Genomic DNA, 25,620 nt, shown 5'->3' with positions numbered 1-25,620 from the left:
CTCCCTCTCCCTTCTTCTCTCTGAAATCAATAAAGACATATTTAAAAAAAAAACAAAGCTACATAGAAGCAGTGATACTTGACTTCCCTACACTTACTTTAAAACGGGGATGTTTGAAATTGATTACCCAAAACCTCTACTTGTGGCAATGTTAGTGTGTTTATTAACATAGCTGATAACCACCTGGATTCCTCTTAAGAAAGGCGTTGATAATTTAATCAACATATTTTATTCTGCATATTCTACAATCAAGGCTATTATGCTTACAATTTTCTCTTAATGAGGCTTTGTTAATAATTAAGAAATCATGGATGAATTCACTGTCTGCTATCACTGTGACAGTCACTCAAAATGTGGTTAATTTATACATTCCTAATAAAAACCTTGTCACTCCATTATTTTTCCCCCTTAGTGAATTTTCCCCTACAGTTCCAACTTAAAAACAAAAATCAAGGAAAGAGTTTAACCAAATAATTCCCATGCCATACTTTTATTCTTTCTACTTTAAAACAGAAATAGTGGATACTTAAAAAAGAGATATTTAAGTATGTTGAATCAAAGACTGTCAAAAGGAAAGACAAGATTAAACACTGGCTGTGCCTCAGGAGGTTTCTATGACCTCATTCAAAATTAAATATGCCACAGGTACCCTCTAAAATTCTAATACTATGAATCTGATGGGAGCTATCTGGGTGATTCTGATGTCTAGTGAGAACTGGGGATGCCTGGGCAAACACACAAAGCTGATGCCTGTTTACAGTAGGAAGACTGACCTCGTTCAATTTTCCTGCTTTCTACCTAGCTGCTTCCTGCTCCACTTTCTCCTAATCCAGTTCCTCCAAACTGCATTTGCTAGATTATTCTTACCCTGGGGCCAAAGGTCTTCCTTCTAAAGACAAATAAATTGAAAGCTCTGCTCACTTCTCCCACTCCCAAAATATAATGCTAGTAATTTCTCCCATTCTCAAACTAGCAGATGGCCAGTGGCACATACACATGCATAATATCTTGCTTTTGCCTGTTCATTCGAGCTAACTCTTTTACAGAATCACAATGCAGTCAGATAAAAATGAAGGAATATGAAATGTGAGACATTTCTATTCTGTGTCCTATCATTTTCCTTCTCAATGGCCGCTTACTTTTCTTGCTGCCTTCCTTCATTCCAAAGAGTTTATTGCAAATATGGAAAATATAATACCTCTGCATACCAACATAGGCCTATTATTCCAAGCTATGATCAGTAGTTGGGAATTGCTTGAAACAAATCCTCACAAGGATTTTAATGAAGACTGTGACCTTTCTGCCTCATTTCTCCAGAGAGGGCAAGGTTTAATAGTAAAATAACAGCATGCACATAAAGCTTCAAGAATTTACGCCTGGCCGGGCGTGGCTCAGCGGTTGAGCGTCGACCTAGGATCCAGGCAATCGGGGTTCGATTCCTGGTCAGGGACATGCCTGGGTTGCGGGCTTGAGGCACCTGATCAATGACTCTCTCATCACTGACGTTTCTAGCTTTCCCTCTCCTTTCCTCTCTCTGAAATCAATAAAGATATATTTAAAAAAAAAAAATTTACAAAGTGCCTCCATAAACATCATTTTATCGTCCCCTAATCCATTTTTGAATGATAAAACAAAATTTCACAGAGGTTATGTAACTTACTAGTAAGTAAAAAACCCACATCCCACAAATCCCTAGTGATTTTCTGTATTCTATACTATCTTAACCCACATGTTTATGTGATGAAGGAATTTTAGTGCCAGTGTGTTATTCATAGAGTTAACTGGGAGGGGAATGAGTATGGACAAATTTTAATAAGCCTCAAACACTGAGTAAGTAATGTGCATTGAAACTGATTTCTTGGAAACTGAGAACAAGTAGCTCATTAAAAAGAGGGAGAAATAGGATTAATAAAGATTGCCTAGGATGGCAACTGAACAGGACCCAGATGGTTGATTATATTTCTCCTCTATTTATCCTGGGGTATAAAAAGAGAAATTATGCAAGTAAATACAGTACTCTAAAAACCAACCTAGGGCAAGTCAATTTAATTTTATATTTACATTCAACAGAGCTCAGCATCCAGTCATTTGCTGTTATTTACCAGATTGCAAATTTTAAGAGAGCTTCTTAATAACCCGTGATTGAATTGTTGTTCTGCCAGATTTGACACTCTTGTACCAAAGAATGTACAGTATTTCTTCTGCATTAATTCCCTTGGTATTTAATTAATTCATGGAGAATGAAGCCTCATGTTTATTGGTTTGAAATGCATCAAGGAATACGTTAATCTATATTTAAATAGCATTTGTCCATGAACAGAAAATCTCTCCTGGCTTCTGAGTCAGGTTATGTCAACCCAATAGTTGCCAAAACCAGCATGTGATGGCTGCTCAGCTCACAGTGTTTCCTCAGTAACAGCTTAAACTAACTAGACAACACATATCACAGTAAGAGATTAGTGCTCATTTCAGTGCCTGAAAACTTCAGGATCCACACTAAATCATCTAAAAAAAAATTGTCCTTTCAGTTACTAAATGGTGGTGTGTGTATTTTGTTTTTTTTTAATATACTGCCCTTATAGCGGTTCATCATAATACTGAGCATTACAATTGCCTGTGAAACTTTTAAAAATATCAGATGCCTGCTGGGCCTGTTGGTTGAGCTTCATCTCATGCACCAAGAGGTCACCAGTTCCATTCCTGGTCAGGGCACATGCCCAGGTTGTGGGTTCAATCCCCAGTATAGGGTGTGCGTGCAGGACACAGCTGATCAATGATGTATCTATCTCTCCCCCCTCCCTTCCTCTCTCTGAAATCAATAAAAACATATTTCTTTTTAGTTAAAAAATGAAAATAAAAATATCAGATGCCCAAAGATTCGATTTCAATGGTTCTGGAATAGGATTTAGGCACTGGTATTTAAAGAAACAAAACAACAACAAAACAGGTTAAGGACCATGTAATTTTATGTCAGTTAGTAGAAATTATTTGAAGACAAATTCTACATTTAAGCTGTCTATAACTCTGAAAACTTGATTTCTCCTACTTCTATTATTTAAGATTAGTTTGCTATAAAAGGAAATTTCAGTAGTTTTCTAAAGAACTCATCTCCTGACAGAAGACTGACACTAAATAAGTATTTAGTAAACATATAGTTTTAAGTAACTACATACAAATCTTGGTTTAATGTAGCATGTATTAGCATTTAAGTATTCTGATTTTATTATTTGATTTTACTCTGAAACAATAAAAAGATTAGACTGGCAACATTTACTTCCTACCATTTTGTTCAATCTGATGTTCTTAAGAAAAATTGCTTATCATAAAATAACAGAAATATTCATAGAAATGGCTAAAATAAAATAAACCTTTTACTTTGGACAATAATTGATCTCATATTTCAGAATACTTTGCTTCTACAATACAATCCCAGTGAAAGAAATAAAGAGATCTTTCTAAGCCTGTTCTGGTTTCAATTACTTACAAAGCCAAGAAATGGAATACATATTATTGTTTTATTTTCCATATTTCCTAGCATTTGAAATTATTATATAGTCTTATAGTGAGATCAGTTTCATCATGCTTTTCATGTATTTTTTTTAAGACTCATGGAAAAAAATGAACACATCTGAAAGGTAAAACAAGCTGTTTACCATGAAGGAAGGTGTATTTTAAAAACATTTTGCCATATGCCCCTGTTATACCCTTAGGTATATACATATCATATATATGCTCACTTGTACCTGAATTCATACAACTGAACCCCTTCTCTTAGATGAGCCTAAATTTGTTGTGTTTTGTGACTGTTAGGAAATAGGGAGGAGGAAAAGCCCCATCCTCCAGACAGTGATCACTGGAATGTGCAGGGAAGTTCAATTCTTCTATTTCCAAGACAAATGCATATCATGGTTTCCCTTGACACTGCAGAGGCCTAAACATAGCTGCAATTGACAAGACAAGGTGTGGTGGGGAAAACAACAGATTTAGAAAGAAATGTAATGATCCCTTCCACAGTTCAGGCAAATGCCCTAAGATTTGAAGTAAACGTAATCAGTAGCTCACTACATGTGCTATACTATTCAGCCAAAGACTACTATAAATTTGAAGTTGCTAGACCTTTGATTAAAAGTAGTAAGCAACTGTACATATGATCAGTAAGTTATTCACTCAATGCTCATATTTAATCTGTTACTTTTATTTGCAATGCATGTTTGAGCAATGGCCAAGCTTTCAAGCTATATACAACAACCACTTTGTTTACAGATGTCAATCAACATGCTAAAACTGTGAAATTACAGCACAGCCCCAATCTTCCTATATTCTAATCACAGCTGCACACTCCCCTTGCCCCTTATAGTCAGCTGGTGACTTTTCCCATCTCGGTCTCTTCCCTTATCAAAACAAAACAAAGTTCAATATCATTTGGCCAAAATCTCAATCATAGTAGTGTAAGCTCTCCCACATACTTTCATTTTTGCATTTTGTGGAGTAAGAGTGTTTGCCTCCTGTAAAAAAGAATTTCAGACAAAAAATGAGTAGATATAAATTTATCAAACTGTGTATTTTAAGTATGTGCAGTTTATTTTATAACAAGGTTGCTTTAAACTCGAGTAGATAAAGATATTTTCTGAGATGGAGATCCTTTTCCTTATGTGTAAAATTACATGATGTCTTAACCTAATACCAAAGATTCATCTACTTTCATTATTTTAGGGGGCCTAAGCCAAAAAGGACTCAGGCCCTCTCCTCTTCTCTCATCTTTCCCTTAACCATAACCAATAGTTTGAATTTATTCCCCAAGGGAATTCTAAATGCCACATCCTAAAATGCATTCATAACATACCCCTACCTCTCTCCATTCTGTGTCTTCCCCAAATGGCCTGCATCTCCTTAGGGGTGACCATGACAGGCAGGAAATCCATGCAGGTAGTTCTAAAATCCTCTGATAACTGGGACAGAGAGAAGGTACTTATTCTTCTCAAAGACTTCTCCAGTTAGGGTACGGGAAAAAGATTCTCTGAGCTTAAAGGATAGACACCACACCAGTGGACACAGAGCATGGGGCTTCTAGGAGCTGGGGTTATGGAAACCACAGCTTTGGGAAGGCAGCTAGTGCCATTTTCAAGAACCCAGCCTCTTGGGTAGAACTGCATGGGTTAGATCCGGGTTCTGCCTAGCTATACTCATGGAAGAGTTATCCCCTCTTCATTTGCAAACAGCTTTGACAAGAGGTTAATATACCAACATATTTAAAGAACTCATACGACTCAATACCAAACAAACAATCCAATAAAAAATGGGCAGAGGACCTGAACAGACGCTTCTTCCAAGAAGTCATACAGTTGGCCAACAGATATATGAAAAGATGCTCAACTTCACTAGCTATTAGAAAATGCAAATCAAAACTACAATGAGATACCACCTTAACCTGTTAGAATGGCTATTATCAACAAGACAAGTAATGACAATGTTGTAAAGATTGTGGAGAAAAAGGAAATCTCATTCACTGCTGGTGGGGATGTAAAATGATACAGCCACTATGAAAAATGGTATGAAGTTTCCTCAAAAAATTAAGAATAGAATTACCATATGAACCAGCAACCCCTCCTCTGGGTATCTAACTGAAAAATTTGAAAATATTTCTCAGCAAAGATATATGCACCTCTATGTTCATTGAAGCATTATTCACAGTGGCCAAGACACGGAAACAACCGAAGAGTTTTTCAACAGAGGATTGGATAGTTTAAGGTGTATAATGTAGTGATCCTACCTTTATATACACTACTAAATGATCGCCACAATAAGTAATTACTATCTGTCACCATAAAAGTTGATACAATGTTATTGTCTATATTCCCCTTGCTGTACATCACATCCCCATGATTTATTTATTTTATATCTGGGAGTCTGTACTTCTTGGTTCCCTTCACCTATTTTGCCCACTCTCCCAACCTCCCTCTCCTCTGGCAATCATCAGTATGTACTCTGTACCCGAGTTTGGTTTTGTTTGTTCGGCTTTTGTTTCATTTTGTTGTTTAAATCCACATACAAGTGAAAACAAATGGTATTTGTCTTTCGCTGTATGACTTACTACACTTAGCACAATATCTTCAAGGTCCATCTATGTTGTTACAAATGGCAAGATTTCATTCTTTTTATGACTTTGGAAGGATCATGAGATGATGTCCAGGTACTTGGTACATGGACACACTTCAGGAATTTCATTACAATGTCAATAAGACAGAACTGCTGCTAAAGAATGTCCTATATACAAAAATTTGACCAAAAGTCAGAAAATGGAATTTAAACATATGGGGGAATATGAAGTATAACTTGTCATTTATTTTCATTGTCTCATTTTTAATACAAAAAGTACCACATTTTGTTCCTAATGCGAGCTCAGCATTATATAGCAGGAATAGTGGAAAACAAGATATGGTCCTTACACCAAATATTATGATAAGCACTTCATTTGCATTTACTCATTGAAAATTCTCAAAAGTCCCATGGGTCATATGATAACAGTCATATTTCTTATTTCCATTTCATACATGTGGAACTTGAAGTTAGTTAACTTACCTAAGGTCATCACTAGTACATAAAAGATTTGGGATTTTAACCTAAGCTATTGATCTCTGTGATAAAAACATATGCAAAACTAAATAAAATATTTTTTTTTAAATTTGAGCCATACTAGATAAGCTGAAAATAAGATAACATATGGCAAACTGAAAAGTGAATTATGTTGACAATAATCGCAATAGAAATTCAGAAGAGGAAGCTATTTCAGAATCAAATTGATAAGAGAGAATTTATTAGTGAAATGAGATTTGAGCCATGTTTTGAAAAGTGGGTAGAATTTGGAAGAAAAAAAAATACTTATTTGGGAAGGGTGTGCCAATCAGTCTCAATGATTTCTCAGATGTTATTTACTTTTGGGGCTCACAGTACCCTTTCAGAATCACATGAAAGCTAAGAGCACTCTCCTAGGTAAAAAAAACATATACTCCTACACACAACTGTATGCCTAAAGACCTTTAGCATGTTAGAAGAAACTCAATTATTAACAAAACATATAAGAATCTGCATTACCTGGCCCTTCTTCATCACATTAGTCATTCCTTGCTAAGCTCGTCCTTCCCAATCAATCCCCCAAACTTGTGTCCATTCCAGGGTTCTCCATGCTTACTCCTGCTTCACTGCCTCTGCCCAAGCAGCCTGAGTCCTGCCCAGAACCCTCCCACAAATATCTGCCAGGTGGCCGTCTTAAATCTTATCCATTTTTCCAGATTAGCCCAAGGTACTGGAAAGCCTCAAATATGAAAAACGGTGATCAACTGAGAAGGGGAAATCAAGACCAGAAGAAAATAGAAGAAAAGGAACAAAGAAAATAAAAACATTTTATATCTTATTGTACATAAAATAAGAATGGGGCGCTGTAAAAAGAAACAATCACGAGAACAAGAACTTCTCATAGAAACTAAAAATATTTCAGCAGAAATAAAAATTTCAATGGAATGGCTAGAAGATAACATTAAGGAAATTTGCCAGGAAAAAACAAAAATAAAAACAATGAACAATACAATAAAATATATAAGCAGTTTAGAAAATGTGGTCTACAACAAGGGAAGAGAGAAGACAGAAAGCAGGAATATATGAAAAAAGCTAATCAAAAATTTTTCAGAATTGAAGGATGAATCCTAGATTTAAAGTGTCATCATGACTCAAGAAAAGGAATTTTGAAAGATCCAAAGTAAGGTACACCTTCCTGTAGTTAAAGCAATGGGAGTAAGTCAGATTCTACATGCTCTGGGGGTATAAGAGGACAGACCACATTCATGGAATTTAAATCAGAATTACACTGGGATTCTCATTAGCAACACTGGAATCCAGAAGTTAGTAGAAAAAATGTCTTAAATTCTATGGAAAAATTATTTCCAACCTGGAAATCTATGCTAATCCATCAATAAAGTTTAAAGTTGGAATAAAATATTTAAAGCAAACAAACATTTTTAAATTTTACACCAGATGAACCCACTTTAAGTAAGCTCATGAAGAATGTTCATCACCTCAATGAAGTTGTAAACCAAGAAAAGAAATATATGAGATCCAGGGACTGAGATGCTAGCATAAGAAAGCAGCAAAGGGAATTCCCAGGGTGATGAAAAGAAGTCCCTGAAATAAAGCTGAGCAGGAGGCCCAGGGGGCATGGTCTAGATTAGAACAGAGGGTTCCAGAAGGTGTATCTTAAAAAAAAAGGTAGAACTGATGAATGAATTTGTTTGGCCACATTGAGAGGATGTTTCCAACCCTGTCCAAGAGTCTGAAAGAAGAATCAATTACAGGTATGTAGAAAGCAAAGCAAATGAAAAAGAAATTAATTTTAAACAATCATCTTTAGGAAAAAAAAGTTGTAAAAAAGGAAATGAAATTATATATTACATGTCTCAGTGCTAAAAATTTCACATTTATAATAGTATAAATATGTAATATTGATTTAACCAAAACATTATGATAAAGACTGGAGAGTAGGTGGAGGAGGGCAGCTATATACGACATAAATTTTTATCTTCCTTGATACAGACTGAACAGATAAAAAAAGAAAGTAAGCTGAGAAATAGCAGTATAAGCTTTTTATTTAAAAATACAGGTGTAAGTGGTGGCACACAGAAATGAAGATCTGGTAATGGGCATCTCTTTAGGGGTAGGATTGAGGAACTGGGTGGTAGGCTAAACTCTTTGTTATTAAAAGTATGAATATTATTTGACTGAAAAATACACTAACTGGTTTCCACTTCTGGGAAGTGGACTTACTCATCTCTGTTCCTCTCACTAAGTACAACTAAAAACCCTGGGCATTACATCAAAAATCTAAGAAAACTGACAGGCAGGCCAGTTATGGGCCTTAAGACCAAAGGAAAGACAAAGTGATGAGCTTTCCTGGGTTTCTTTTTGCCTCATATTTGGAACGAAAAAAGTCAACAACTCAGAAATGACAACAGGCATAGAAAAGAAAAACAAACAAAACAGAAAACAAAAATGAAAGCCTGCTCTCTCTAGCCAAAGGACATTAAAAAGGCAATATAACAAGATGTAAAGTTTTTAAAAAATTACCTCCCTAATGCAGCCAAATACCACAGAAAGAAAAAAACTGTGGCCTACTCCACCCATACAAAAAAAGGCCAAGTGGCGACCTCCACCCTCACTAGGTTATAAGGTGATGCCCCAAACCCACTACTAGGCACCGTGTTGAGAACTGAGGATATAAACTGAGTAAGACACGGTGTCTGGCCACAAAGGCTCTAATTTTAATGGGGGGGGGGCAAGTCAGTAGCTACTGCACAGTGTGTTGTGTACTATGATGAATTTATATGAGGGATGTTTAATTAGCACAAAGAAAGGAAGCCAGAAACAGGGTAGGAGGGAAGGTTTCTTTGAGGAGCTAACCCCAGAGCTCAATTTGTAAGGGTAGGTAGAGTTAGCCAGATGGAAGAAGGATATTCTAGGCCAAGGGACTGACAGGCACTGAGGCACAGAGGGGAGGAACAGAACAGAACAGAAAGTACCTGGGAAACTACAAATAAGTGTGTCTGAGTGGAGTGAAGAGTGCTTCGGATGGAATGGAGCAAGATAATGCCAAAGAGGCTGGATAGGTGCCAGGTAGAGAAGAGCCTCACTGACTGGTGAAGGGTGTGTACTTTCTTATACATCCAAGAGGAGCCACTGAGGGATTGTCAGCATTTTTAAAAGATCACTTTGACAAAGTGAGGTGGATAGATTAGAGGAGGATCAGGTGAGTCAGGAATCTAATAGGCACATGCAGGAATCTAGTCAGGAAGAGACAACATCCAGACCACACAGTGAGGGAGAGGGGGTTATATAAGGCATGTCTGCATATGTCCCCTGATCTAGGTCAGTTTTACAAACCTGCGATTGTGAGGCGAGAGAATGAAGAGGGAAAGCACAGCCACACTCAGTGCTAGGTGCTAGTGTTCACAGAGCTGCTAAGTAGCTTTTGTGGCCTTGGGCAAATCTCTGAGCCTCATTTTCCTCATCTGCTAAACACAAATAAGAATGGCAACCATGCCTATCTTACAGAGTTATTGTATAAATATATGATAAGATAATGGACAATGGACGTGAAAACACTATAAAATAAGCTAGTGTACTATTTCCTGTTGTCATTCTCATTTTTACACTGACTCTCCTGCTTCTCTCTTTCATTTACAAGGACTCTTTTGAGTACTGGGCCCACTCGGGTAATCCAGGATAATCTATTCATCCCAAGGTCAGCTGACTAGCAAACTTAATCGCGCCCCCCCCCCCCCCAGTCATGTAACATAAAATACTCACAAGTTCCAGGGATTAGTATGTACACATCTTTGAGGGGACCATTATCCTGTTTACCCTACATACAAAAGATTCTAATTTAATGTCTACTTGGAAGTCAATTGTTTTTTTTAAATTTCACAATATGTCCAAGAGTTATTTTATAGTTTAAAATATAAAAAATCTGAAGAGAATGTTTTCTAAGTAATTCACTAATATGTCTGTAACATTTAGCAATATATACTAAACACTTGAAGCTGAATGATAACTATAGATTTTTAAATATTTAACTTAATATAATCATTCCCATCTCTTCAAAACAAATTAAAATTTAAGACAAAGATACCATTGCAAAATTTAAACAGAATCATAAGCATTCTGGTTTAAAATTCTATTACAGTATCCTGGCCTGTAAAGAAATAGGTGGCAGTACAATGCTAGGATTAGCTCATGCTTCTTCTAATTATAGAACTCAACATGTTTTTTGGGTGTGGAATTACAGGAAAAGTCAGGCAGTTGGTCAAACAATGGGCATTCAATATCTAGAAGGTAAACATTCCTGACCCAAGGCAAGTATGCAGGCAGGTGAGGAAGGTACTATACTGGAGCCTACAGGTAGAAGACAGCTCAACCAAGTCAAGACTGTGTCCCAGGTCCCCTATAGTAGGCTTAGCGTAGACTCCTGTAAGCCATCTGATTTCAAGACACCTATCTTCTATATCTCTCAACTATGTAACTGTACATTATACCTTTTAGTCCCACCTAATGGTTATCCTAAAAATATAATACAGTAGTCCCCCGTTTTCCACAGGGAATTTGTTCTAAGTCCCTCACTGAATGCCTGAAACCAAAAATGGTACTGAACTCTCTATATACTATTTTTTCCTATACATACATGATAAAGTTTGGTTTATAAATTAAGCACAGTAAAAGGTTAACAATAATAACTAATAATAAAATAGAACAGTTATAACAATATACTGTAATAAAAGTTATGTGAATGTGGTTTCCCTCTCTCTCATACTGTACTGTGCTCACCCTTCTTCTTGAGATGGTGTGAGACTGTACAATGCCTACACGATGAACTGAAGTGAGGAGAGTGATTAGGCGTGCTGAGGTTGCGTTAGGCTACTATAAGGATTACTTGAACACAAACACTGCAATACTGGGACAGTTGATCTGATAACCCAGATGCCTACCAAGTGACTAACAGTCGGGTACCATGTGCAGCATGGATAAGCTAGACAAAGTAATGATTCAAGTCTTGGATGAAGCAAGATTTCATCACACTACTCAGAACGTCTAAAACTATGAGCAGTTTATTTCTAGAATTTTCCATTTAATGTTTTTGGCTCATGGTTGACCGCAGATAACTGAAATAATGGAAAGTGAAACTGTGAATAAGGGGGAACTTCTGTACAGACATAGGTCTCAGATAACAATTCCTAAAGAAAATTGGTATTAAAGTTTCTAAAATAGCATGAAACAAATAGTATTTATCCAAATCTGAAAATTCACAAATCACATATTTTTCCCTAAACTTACCAATAATTTCAACCAACCTAATATCAGAGAATTATTTAAAACAAGTTTCAGGATATCTCATTTCAATCTTCCTATCTCTTGAATACATACAGCCCTGACATAACTGATATTCACAATGATGACCTCAAGATTTTGAAAGACACCAAGTTCTTACAGATCATTTCTAAATGAGGTCAGAATAATTTTATGACTAAATGTATTTAGAACATGTGGTTGAAGATTTTTATTTAAAACATGGTTATTTAGGAAATATAAATATGTGAAATCCATCTGTCAGAATATTAAAGTATTCACACCACAAATTTTCCTATCACATTGCACAAGGTAAATTCACTTTAATGAAATTAACAGCAGGGCTCAAGTTTTTAAGCAGTATAATCTAATTAAACACTTCTAATCTATGCAAACAAGTTTTTCCAAAGAAGTGTATTTTTTTCTAAACTAGGCTATTTTGTTTTAATCAATCCAGAGTAGTATCAATAAAATGTAATAATAGAAGCTATCCTATATTTCATGTCAGAATATATTCTTTCTTGAGACTTTGCTTATTACTCAAGAAAAGCTAAAAAAGACAGAAAAGCATTTATAAAGAGCAATAATTATTCAATTTTTCTAATAAAGAAGCTTTATGAACATATCTGGAATATGATGGTGATGATCATAATGATGGTGATGGTGACAACAATGACAAAAGTTTGAGTGACTTAGTCTAAGATACTTTTGCTGGGGAGGAAAAAAATCCCAAGAGAATGTCATTAAAACTTACTTATGAATCATCGTCCTAATTGTAAGTCCGGTACCCTATTTTATAATTCTTTCTCTAAATGCAAAAATCACATCTGCAAGAAAACACCAAAGCCATCCATTTCCTTATTATTCCACTGCTGACCAACTATTCAGCAATGGCTTGCACCATGACAAGTATCCTGGAAATGGGCTTGAGACCAGTCTGTACCATCAGAAGCTGCTTCTACACTCCTTTACTTCCATATAATTCCCAATGCTACTCTTGTGCAGTCTAATCCTTAAGTAAGAAAAAGATTACACTGAAAACGTATTTGCATCATCTGGTAACTGATAAGGGATATAAATGTGCGCATCTGAAAGGCTCCAAGTCACACAAAACCTGTCTAAAGTAGTTTTAAAAGAAGAAAGCAAATACAGTATATGCAAAAAATAGTTTGCCAGACAGAAAATTAAATGTCTTTCCAAATTCCAAAAGGTTAATCATGAAGTTTTCTATAATTCTGATCAAATCATACCTTAAGAGAGAAGGAACAAATGTATGTGCAACAAATTATTCAAATTTTGTCAGAGATTTGAAATTTCAGGTAAAGCCCACACTGTACAAAATATGGGAGCATTAGATAAAGGCTGAGGACAAGCACTTGACAATTATACAGCAAGAGAAACAAAGTCCAACAACATTTTTCCTATAGTGAAATACCATTAATAAGTTAGACCTTTTAGTTTCCTCTGTGATATTTTCAGTAGTCAATTAAAAAGGGTTAAAATGTAAGGCATCTATCTGGAGTATCCCAAACAAAGGATCAGATAGTGAAGAAAATAGAAAGCAATACAAAAAAGACTCTTCTTTATGTCTCAAGAGCCAGACAACAAAACAACTTCAGGTCACCTTAATGTCACTTGTGAAAAAAGAATCCCTGAGTCAACCTTTCTAAGCAATATTAAATAAATAAGAAAAATAACTATAATAAAGCCATATATTATGTGTTCTTTAGCCAATTTATTCAATTAACCCACATCTGCAGAGGGTCCATAGGGTATTATGTCATTTACAGGAGAATATTTTTTGACTTCCAGGCATCTGCTAGTCAATGTCAGAAAAAGAAAAAAAGAAAAAATCAATCCAATACAAGGAATCCATCATGAGGAATTTAACACTCACAGAAGTTATAGATTGGGAAACTATCAATGTTACTGGTTTAAAAAAAAAAAATTAAGACTTTTTTAGAAATAGGAAGTAAATATAGGCAGAGCAAAACAAAAGAGAAGAATTCAAGGACGGTGATAAAGAACAGAGAAGGTATTTCAAAATAAAAAGGCACAAGTTTTCCGCATACGCACCTATGTAGAGAGTACTGCTGTAGTGATCTGAGGCAAAGGTGGGGACATGACGACAGGTAATAGCTGCAAAAGATCCAACTAAAAACTGAGCCACAAGGCTAAGAGACAGCAATAGGCATCATCCAGTGGGAATGTTCACCAAAATTACAGACATATTATTTCATAAATATAAGAGATTTATTACTTACCCGATTTATACGGTTGTTCCTTAAAATAATCTGTAGTAGGGTTCTCTCCAATTCTTCCAACTTCTTGGAACACTTTTTAAGAATATGATTAGATAAGTTGCAATCACTGATCAGTCTAGCTAAAGTATCAACAGCTTCTATCCAAAAGCTTGAAAAAGGAAATTTGGGTTCACGGTAAAAAGTGATCAGGCCTTCTAGCAACTGAAGAACAGAATCAGATACTGTGGAAGAGCTGTTTTCAAAGTGGCTTAAGTCTGCTTTGAGACTCCCTGATTCTGTCCAGTTCTTCAGTTCAAGTAGATGTTGCAAGAATTGCATGTGAGAAGACAAAGGATTTTCCGGAGTCACACAGTGTTTCTTTGAAATGGGCAGTGATAAAAAGGGTGTGGGGGTGCAGCTCTCCACAAAATCCTGTGACATCTCTGAAGGTTCAGTTCTCTGCTCATTTGATAAATCACACCCAGAATCTTCCAGCACAGTTAATGTATTTTCAGAACTCCCAGGTCCCTGAGCCTGCAACTGGGAAGGTAAATCTCCTGAAATAGAAAGAAATACAAGTGTATAATCTTTCTGTAGCTAAAATATTTTCATATAGAAACTAGACACTGACTTTTCTAACTTAAAATGCTAACTGAAGCATACAGATATGTATTAAACATTTTAAAGTAGTAGTGTCAACACTGAATAGATGAAAAACTAAAAGAAATTGTTTAGGCTGACTGTAGAAAAGGTATTTATCCTTACTGGTAGGAAGCAAAGGTGATTCACCCATATCATTATCTATCATTCAACTATGTGTCACGCTTGAAAGATACAGAGGAGAAACCACAAAACCTGAAGGAGGTCTCCATCTGGTACAGATTCCAACAAAGCAATAAGGTGTGTATAGAGAGATTTGCTCAGGGCAGTATGCACATAGGTAGACCCTGATTAGCTTAGTGCATTCTGGAAGAGGTGGTGGTGGAACTAACTTATACAACATAAGTAGGAATTCAAAGTTAAAAGTTAGGGGAATGGAGGAAGACAGAGAATTCCATATACCAAAAGGGTAAGCACAAAAGCACAGACTTTAGTAGAAAAAGAAAAGCATTGTGTATATTATGACACATAGTAATTTGACATTCCTTTGGGAAAAAAATAAAGTAAAATTAAAAAATAAATAAATAAATATATATATGGCAAGAGATTAAGATGGAGAAATATGTGGAGGCCAGGTCATAAAAGATCTTAAAAGACGTATTAAGGACCCTACAATTTATAGGTACAGTGTAGAGTGAGTGCAATTCAAACCTGAATAATGTAAGATCACCTTGGAAAAAATATATACACACCCACACATGTACTTATATACAAAATAAACAATTTATATGTGTATGTGTACTTATAGATAACCATCAATCAATCTATCTATAGATCCTTGAAACTATTTCTATAACTACTAGAATCTTCTGACATTGCCAGAGAAATACTGCAGTTAAGGCTTAACCTAGTCACTGTAGTCTTGTTTGACAGAGATGCCATCAGAAACACAAATAAGGTTGTTGTTATTTGTAAAATGATTATCAGTAAAATACACACACAAAATTGAAAAATTCTCATTGAACACTGTAAAGCACAGGCATATACCTCTGAAATCTAATTTGAGCAATATTGCTGTCAACAATAGAAGCGGGAAAGAGACACTAAACAGTGCAATGCAGGGAAGTGAAATGGTCTTACTTTCATTTCACAGATTACTCTGCTGGCTATATGAAGAGCAGACTGGAGGGGGACACAGTAAGACACTGACAAACCAGTTAGAAGGCACCTCCGTTAGTCCTAGTATCAGGTGATAAGAGAAATGAATCAAGCAGTCAGAGTGGAAGGGAAAGGAAGACCAAGAAAATAAGTATAAAACATCAAAATATAATCTGGAAGCCGGCTGACTGAGTAGATGTAGGCAATGAAGCAAAAACAGGAATAAATGCATCCCATGGTTCTAACTTAGATGACTGGGTGGATAAGATGCTACCAACTAAAATGGTAAAAATACAGACAAAATAACTAGCTTAGGAGAAACTATGAGAAGTTCAGGTTTGGTCACAGAAACTGTGAAGAAACTGGAAAAAATCTAGGCAAAGATATTTACCTGGGAATTGGCTACATGAGCTTAAGGGTGGGGAAGAGTTCTAGACTAACAATGTGTAGGTAATGTCTGAAATAATAAAAATGATTATGAGCACTTGCAGAGAGGATGAGCAGTGACTAGAACAGGGGATCAAGACGCATGCTGAGTATCAATATTTGAGGGCCAGTAAAGAAAAAACAATCATCAAGGAGACAGAAAGAACAATTAAAGAGATTGAAAGTCAAGGAAGCAGTTCCCAGGAGACCTGCATGCAGTAGAGAAGTCCAACAAAATAAAGAGCTGAAGAAAATATGTTGGAATTACCAATTAGAAAATCACCAGTGATCGTATCCATAGCAGCTTTGCTCAGTTAGGGTGGTGGACAGAGATCAGAGTGCAATGGACTGAAGAGTGAATGGGCAGAAAGTAAGGGAAGACTGATAACACTTCTGAGGACTTGGATCAGGAGAGTATAACGTGGAGAGTAACTGAAGGCAAATGTGGCATGATAAGTTAGGAGAAACATGAGCAGTTACAGACTAAGATGAAAAAAAACAATAGAGAAGCAACTGATGGAGAAACAAGAAAATATAAAAATGCCAGGTAAGGCATTGCCAGAGAGAAGGCAGGAGAGACTGAGTCAAGGACCCCAGTGGATGGGGTGTGCTTAGTGGAAGTATTTTTCTTCATCTGAGGCTGAAGGGAAGATGATGAGAATGTATAGGAATAGAAAATAAAATTAAAGCCCCTGTTATACAGGAAGTTAAAGGCTATCCCACCTAACAAGTTATATACAGGGCGGGGCAAATGTTTACAGTTTTTTGTATGAAAAATAATGCAATAATTATTACTTAATAATACAAGAATAAACTCTTGTTTTGGGAACTCACAACTGTATACCCCCTTTTGCCTCACCCTGTAATAAAGCTGGAGACAGGAGAACACTAATTGAACAGGGCATAAGAATAATGCTGAAAGTGACATCTTCTACCCCTCACTACCATATATTTGGAAGTCTTTCTAATTTGTTGCTTTTTTTGTCTTTCAGTAATATTAGAAGCTCATAAGACTGAATCAAGAGAATTGAGCTTTAATTTAAAGTTCATTCACTTAACAAGTGCCTACTATAATCACTGCAGATGTGCAAATGTGTGCTTGCTAATCATCACTATACTATCTGTACTTCATGTTAGGGAGATAATGCAGTAAGTTAAAAAATGTGGTGGTGTCCAGAATAGTGACCTATCAGCAAAGCGTTTAACTGCATGTGGTGCTTTCTATACTAAAACATACAGCCTGCTCACTTTAAGCCAACGGATGGTTTCTTTTTCTTATGAGCAAGGATTAAACATTTGAAATGGCTTCTCTCCACATCCATCTCACTCTTCACAAAAGTATAGTGGGGGGGGTTACTATGATAATTATTCAAGTAGATTATATTTTTCTTTTACAGAATTCAAAATGATGCTCTATTAAGAAAGTGAACACAGTTTAAATATTTCATTAACCTACTCAATTTTCTATCAAGGTAAGCTGAATTTCATGGATGATGATTTTAAGGAAGAGTCATAAAATAAATTCTACCAACTATTAAATTAGGAAGCAAGAGCTGCTTTCTTATTTCTGCTTTTCCTCCTCACTGGTGTGCCTTTTCGCAAGTCACGGCCACACCATCTCATCTTCAGGTGGGTACATGTTTAAAGGGAGTAGTTTTACTCATTCATGTGCTCTGGGAATAGGAATACCGCCATTCCTCCTGGCTGCCCTGTTTCTGAACCCTCAGGAAAGAGTGACGAAGGCATTATGTTGGAGATGCAACTGTGGAAAACCACAGAAAGAGGAATCCCCTCTCAGTTCCCTAAAGGAATGCATAAACTCCACAAGAGAGAGCCATGCTGAGATTTTATACAATAGCTTACAATACTGAAGTCATTCTATCGAATTGAAGAATCTAATGTTCATATTTCACTTTACAAGAGTTTCACCACATAGTTCAATTGTTGTTCCCAACAACCCTGGAAGATAATGAAATGCAGGCTCGACTTGATTAAGAGGCCTGGGAAAAGCCATACAGTGAGCAAGTGAAACCAGTTCTTCAGTTCCAAGTCCAATCATGTTCTAACCACAGGGGAGAAAAAAAAAAGCCTGTGTGTTTCCATACAAACTTCTGAGCATTTCCATTACAGTATTGATCGATTTCTGTATGTTGTCCACTCTCTTATGAGCTCTTGAATGGCAGAGGTCCTGTCTCTTGTCATCTGTGTGGTCATCTCACTGAATAATAGTATCACCATTTACGAAAACACATCATGCTAACTCACACAACAATACATTTGCACAATGCATTTGGACTGATTCTTCAAACCCTACTTCATATCCTGTGAAGCCTCGAGCAAAAGGCTTCCCAGAGCAGAAGAAATCACACCCTGTCTGGGTTATCTTGTACCTTACCCATACTTCTACAACTGCATCCATTGAACTGTTTTGAATTACTCCCCACTGGAATGAAGAGATTCTTAATGGCAGACACAGAGTTACTACACTGGGTATCTCTGTTGCCTGATGTCTACATGGTTGGTGGTCTAAATACTTGTTGCATATATATATTAACAAAAAGTGAAATCAAATAGCATCTCTTCAGTTTACTGAAAGGTCATCACAGGCATATATAATTTGTCACCACCAACTATGATTTCTTAGCATTAATTATAATCACTCACATGTGCTGATACATAGAACAATTTAAAAGTAATGTTTATGCCACCTGGTGGTCAACCAGGAAATGCAATTTTAAAGTACTACAAAATAATCTAAAGAGTATTTCACTTTAAAGCAATTGTTTGTCTTCTGCATCTGAAAGGATATATTTCAGCATATTGCAAAGCATATTTGAGAAATGCTGACCAAAAAGGTTGAAGTTTTGTTTAATCCCACTCTTGCATCACAATTCTAACTTTTGAATACACCAAAAGAGACAGCAGTGTCAAAAGAATGAAACTATAAGCTAATGGAATGATGTCTTAGTTGAATTGTCTTCACTGCATGAGGTTCACAAAACAAAACTGTATTTGCTTTTGTACTTGTCAGCTTGGTTCAGGACTACTTGACAGTACAATTCCTCCTGCCTTCAGGTGCTCAAATTCTAAACTTTTCTAGTTACTACCATCTCTCCCCCAAGCCATCCTCTTGTTCACCAATTTAAACCTTCCTCATCGTCGTGCCTTTGGCTTTCTTTTCCTGTTCCAGCGTCCTGCGTGTCACCACCTTTCCTATAGCCTAAAAGAATTCCTTTAAGCAGATGACTCTCAAATCTCTATCTCCAATCCTACCTCCTCTCCCAAGTTAAGTCTCCAGGTATCTCAATGTGACTTATCTCAGCACTTTAAACCTCATATTCCCAAAAGACATCACATCCTTCACTTAAACTTGGTCCAATTTCCAAATAATAGTACTACTACTCTTCTTCTTGAACACTCGAAACTAAGAGTCAACTTTGATACATTCCGCTGACAAATAATATTAATCCTGCCTCACTCTTCTGTTCCTTGGATCTACTAAATTTGTTCCCATTTTGGGGGCCTTTGCATTAAATGTTCCCTCTGCCTGGGATGCTCTCCACACCCCACCTCAATTTTCTCAGGGCTGGTTCCTCATCATTCAAGTGTTATTTTAAATGTCACTCCTTCTAGAGAGGACTTCCCTAACAACCCAATCTAAAGAAGCCACCAGGATAATCTTTGTCACATCTTCCTGTTTTAATTCTCTGAATCACACTTTTCACCACCTGAATGTTTTCTGCTGGTATAACCAAAAGACTGAGTACTTCATGGCAGTCTTGGACTGCCTGGCTTACTGTCATATCCCAGAGCCTGCGGGATATCAAGTAAGAGCTCAATAAATATTTACTCAATAATTAAAAACCTCTTTTATATCACCTCTTTTTTCCATGCCAAAATAATTACATGTAAGACCTGGGCTATGACAGTGATGTTCTCTTCTCCAGTCTCCTTCCTCTTCCAAACAATTCTAAACACGACTACCCAATTACTCTGCCTAAATAACCTATCCCTCAGGTCACCTAGAGAAATCACTTTCAGAAAGCATACTGCTTGGCACATGCCTAGCACACTCCCAATAAATGTTAGTTTCCCTTCTATTTTCCTGCTGGAAAATCTCCAAAGGTCCCTTGCTGCCTATAGAATAAAGTGTGTTTTCCACTGGCTGTCACACCTCTTCTTAATAAGCTCCAACCTAGTTTTCATCTTATTTTCCAGAACACTACTTCATGCTCTATATGCCACAGTCAAGTTAAACCATTTGCCAGTAGATTCCTATGTCTGTACTTTACACTGTTCCCTCCTGCCCGAAATATCCTAGTATCCATAGCTTTCTAAATCCTACCCATCCTTTAAGGTCAGCAACTTCCTCCCAAAAACTTTCAAAAGTCCTGTTCTCTAAAGCAAAATAATCACTCTCTTTCTCCTCTGAACATCAGTACTTTTCTCTGGACCACAGAGTCTCAGTGGCTGTAAGTTAGTGACTTATGATCACAACAGACTGTGTGATCCTATGGGCAGGGCTTAGACCTTCTCTCTCTTTGTATTCTCCACATCACTTGTAGCTAATAGCTACTGAATTAAAAGTGGCTGATTGTATGAACAAAAGAATTTCTCTAAAGGAAGAGTTATTACAACAAAATTAGGGGCTGATAAGCAGCAGCAGTTGCCCTTTGGATTCAGTCACTTAGGGAGCAAAGATGTGCAGTATAGGTTAAAATCAATGTCCTAATTTCATTTCCTCACAAACCGTATCAGGTAGGGAGATGGTGGACTCTTTTGTGATGCCAATATCACAGCCCTACAGAACATCAAACCCTCGAAAATACAACGCTCTGCCAAGTGAACCAATGAATCCACCTGCATAACTCCCATTCATCAGTGTGTGGGTGTTATGAACACCATGTGGAACCGGTAATTACATGTGGTGGCAGCAAGACACGACATTCATTGTCCTCCCAATTCTGTGAATGCCAAACCACACAGCTCTCTACAATCTAGCCCCAATTACCTTTCCTGCTGAGATCCCACAGATCTCCAGCCTCTCCCTGACCAAGCCTCTTTCCAAAAGAATTTGCCCGAGTTTGTTTTCCACCATCCACTGGAGCCACTGCTTTGATTTCAGTTTGTTTGTTTTTTTAATCCTCAACCAAGGATATTTTTTCCATTGCTTTTCAGAAAGAGTGGACGGGAAGGAGAGAGAAAAACAACGATGTGAGAGAGACACATCTATTAGTTGCCTCCTGCACATGCCCAGACTGGGGCTGGGGATTGAGTCCGAAACCAAGGTACATGCCCTTGGCCAGAATCAAACCCAGGACCCTTTCAGTCCGTGGGCTGACGCTTGAACCACTGAGTCAAATCAGCCAGGGCTGATTTCAGCTCTTAACCACAGGATCCCAACTGCTCACATCTATACTGCTGAGATGTTGCTCCAAGCTGGCTTGGTCCCCTAAGCCTCCCCTTAGACAACTGAGGTTGACATTCACTCCTACCAATGTGTCCACTTGACTCTATCAAAAACCAGAAGCACTGAAGTATTTTATCCAGTGCAGTGTTTCCCTACCCACACATCACCATAAGTGGAATATACTAAAATTATGTATTCCTAGGCACAGGTAATCACTATTTTCAGGGGAGGGCTCCAGGAACTTGTATTCTAAATAAACATCTCAGGGGAGTCTCATAATTGAGCAAGGCTCAAAAGCAATGCTTTTCTCTACTCCCAAACTCAAGCACTATGCCTGCTTTACTTGTTTCTTGCTGGCTTGAGATCTCCTAGCTTATAAGAATTTATACAGAAAGATCTTACACTGGTGGTTTTCAACCTTACTTGCACATTACAGTGACCTTGGGAACTTTTTAAAACTCCAGTACCAGACCGCAGCCCATGCTAAATACACCAAAATTTCAGAGGGGGACTCAAGTGTCAATATTTTTTAAAGCTTCCCAGGTGATTCTAGTGTGAGAACCACTATCTTAGATTAATTTGTCTGTTCTGCTTTCTTTTGGTAGCAGAGAAGTGACCCGTGTTCCATTCATGCCATCTCCACTCCCACCTACAAACCTCCCAGAAATGTCTTTGTTTCCTCTCTAAGGGTTCATGTTTAATTCATGTTTAATATTTCCAAGTTCATCTGGATTTCCACTCCCTTTTCAGGGTTCACCTTTCCCAGTTTATTTTCTATTTTGTAGAACTACAGCTTTATATATTCTAGCTGTGTCCTTCCTGCCTTGTCCTAAGCCAGTAAACTTCCATTACGGACCATAGCCTCGGACATGTACCCAGCAGTCCTGCTACTACTCTCACTTACATTCTCCACACAGCAACCAGAGCAAGAAGTTTAAATCTCTTGCTTAATGCTCACCAAAGGATTCCCACTGGAACAACCCTACATAATCTGCACCCTTGTCCTCTCTCTGGCCTCAATCCTGCCCTCCTTTCCTCAGTTACTTTGCTGTGTAGCCACTGCCTGTTTCTGCTCACTGAACTTGCCAGCTAGTTCCTGCCTGAGGGCCACTTGGATGACCCTGCTCCTTCAGGAGTCAGCTCAAACGTCTCCTTCTCAGTGAGGTCTCACTGACCACCTTATTTAAATTAGCAGCCTTGCCCCACTCCCAGGCACTCCATCATTCAATCTCTTATTTTCTTCACAGCTTTTAACACTCAGAATTGTTCTTGCTTATTGGTTTACATGTTATTACCTGTCTCCTCCACTGGAATATAAATTCTATTTCTTCTATCTTCTACCACCTGACCTCCAGAAATCACTGTTTTTGTTGATAAATCGATTAATCAATGCATGACCATGAATAAATAGAACCAAAACCAAAACTATACAGATCATATGGAGCATCTTTACATGTGTCTGTCTCAGGAAATCTTGCCTCTCTATCCAGACTATAAAGTCATAATGAGCAGTAAGTAAACTTTTTCTTCTCTTCCAACCTTGTAAGTCAAGCACAGTACTGACCAGATATCATACTTTAAGTGCTTGCTGATTATATGGGCTATTTTAGAGGATCCTTGTATTGTATTGAAAAATACGTGTCTGTGTTTTAACTAACTTTCAGTTACCTGTATTCCTCTGCCTAAACTATATGTTTATGATATCATACCTGACAAGAATGGGAACAAGAAGTCTTTAACTTTAATTCACCTTCTAATTTTTTCACTCTTCCATTCCACTTTCTAAATTATATCCATCTTATTAGGTACCCAGCAACTTGTAAATCTACAATTGCACTCTTGACCTGTATGTGGCCATTGAATTGCCTAATATGGCGCCAGGCACATATTTGTCTAACTGATAGAGATAAAAACAGAGATCTAAATCAGAATACTACTACAGGGATGTCCCACGATAAGCTGCATTTCTAGGGATAAGGACTTCCTCTGATGAGAACATTCTTTAAAGCCTGTCTTATATAATAGCTCCTGGCTATGAGTTCTGGTTTCAAAATTTTATCTATTTTATTTATTTATTATTTATTTAAATCTGACATATCAAAACCAGTCCATGGAATCTAGGCTTTGCTTAAAAGCTATCAAAAAAAGTACTGTGCAAAACTAGAATCAAATTTCCCCCCCAAAACTTACTGATAATCATAGATACTAAGGAAACTGCTTTCTATGAAACAGAAAAAACCCCACAAAACCCAGGCAAAGTTATTTTTCTAGTATCATTTAAAATATGATTTTATTTATGCCCATAGTGGGCATTACCAACTTCCAACGCCTTTTCTTATTAATTTTGGAATTAGTAACAGTTCATTCTGTCCCCAGGTAACTGCTAAACATGTATTTTCAAACAACTTAGGCTTCTGCAAGAAAATAATCTCATAGTCCTAGGATACACAAATCATTCATAAATCCCCTTTAATCTTCAGTCCTGGTGACTAAAAATAATGTGTCCCCCAAGTAGTATAATATGAGCCATAAAACACACCCATCATTTTCTTAGTGCCTTGCAGATACTTGATGTGTTTACCTATTATCTCCCCAAGGTGCCAGAGTCCTCATAAATTCTGTTGACTCAGGTGAAGGCACTCCAGGATCCTCACTAACCCTGCTGGGCTCAGAAATCACCACTCCTTTTCATATGGAGATATCACTCCAAGAGGAGTCAGGCAATGGATTTTTCAGGTACTCAACAAAATTATAAAAAGTTTGTTCCTTAAATATATTTTCCCTTTCCCTCCCAAAATGCAAAATATTTCTGACCTCATAATCAACAAAATCAATACACAGCATATACAAGCATCACTGTTATCACTTATAAATAAAATGTTCTTTTTTCAAACTGCCAATTTTCAATATTTTGAATTCCCTTTGAGCACTCTCTTTTTCTTCTCTCCCTAAAGCTAGTCAGTTATTCAGTAAGCTGAGTTATTTTTGTTTGTTTCAAAATGTACCTTTGGAACCTTTTCATTCCCTTTGCCAGGATCCTAGTCCATGTTCTTTTCATTTCTTGCTTGGAACACTACCTACCATCTTCTCCTACCGGGCTTTCCTGCCTTCAGTGTCTTCCCCTCTCTTCTCAATACACTGTTGCTGGGTTAACACCAATCTTAGTCCATAACCTTTTAATGTCTCCTCATTATTGGAAAATAAAGTCCAAACTTCATAAGGACAATCCTATCTTCTGGGATAACACACCACACTCAAACCTCAGGATCTGCTTCTCTTCATGGGTTGAGCATATTCCTGCTTACTGAAGTTCAGTGCTTTGTTCAAAGCTACTCACAGGATATCTCTTCCCTTAAATGTTTCCAAACAACACCTTTCTATTGATAGTGACCTTTCCATTGATGGTCATGAAACTTACTGCCTATTACATGTGTATGGGTCGTCCATATATATTCTGCTTCTCTCAGCAAAGTTTCCAATGAATGAACTCCTGGTCACCTGATTTAATAGACAGTCACCAATTTCTATCTTGCTTGACCTTTCATCTCATGCATTTCCTCATTCTCAAAATATTCTCTTCACTTAGTTTATGTGATACTATCTTAGGATTTTCGCCTAATGATAATTTTTTCTCTTCTCCTTTTGCCAACTGCTATAGTCTGAGTGTTTGTGTTCCTCCAAAATTCCTGTGCTGAAATCCTAATCCCCAAGGTAATTATATTAATGCTGACCAGCTATTTCGAGCCAGAACTTGCCTGTGCGGCCGGCTACTTTGGTCAGCAAGGTGTTTAAAATAAGTGCAGACACAAGTTATCTTGTGATTGGTCAGAAAGGTGTTATGAGGTAAGACCTTTGGGAAGTGATTAGGTGATGAGGGTGGAACCCTCAGGAATGGGG

The 25,620-nt window shown here is 37.2% G+C and overlaps 1 protein-coding gene across 1 annotated transcript in view; it reads right to left on the bottom strand.

Moving 5' to 3' along the window:
- The window catches only part of MEI4 (meiotic double-stranded break formation protein 4), a 101,437-nt gene that overhangs the window by 60,398 nt on the left and 15,419 nt on the right, over positions 1-25,620 (bottom strand). Inside the window, exon 2 of the mRNA XM_016207287.2 lies at positions 14,151-14,686. Within this exon, the coding sequence (XP_016062773.2) occupies positions 14,151-14,686 (536 nt within the window). The remainder of the gene's footprint in view (positions 1-14,150; positions 14,687-25,620) is intronic.

This window comes from Miniopterus natalensis, chromosome 5 (genome assembly GCF_054644295.1).
Source record: "Miniopterus natalensis isolate mMinNat1 chromosome 5, mMinNat1.hap1, whole genome shotgun sequence".
Classification (NCBI taxonomy): Eukaryota; Metazoa; Chordata; class Mammalia; order Chiroptera; family Miniopteridae; genus Miniopterus; species Miniopterus natalensis.
Note: the sequence above shows the minus strand (reverse complement) of the source record. Positions and strands in the feature narration are given on the sequence as shown.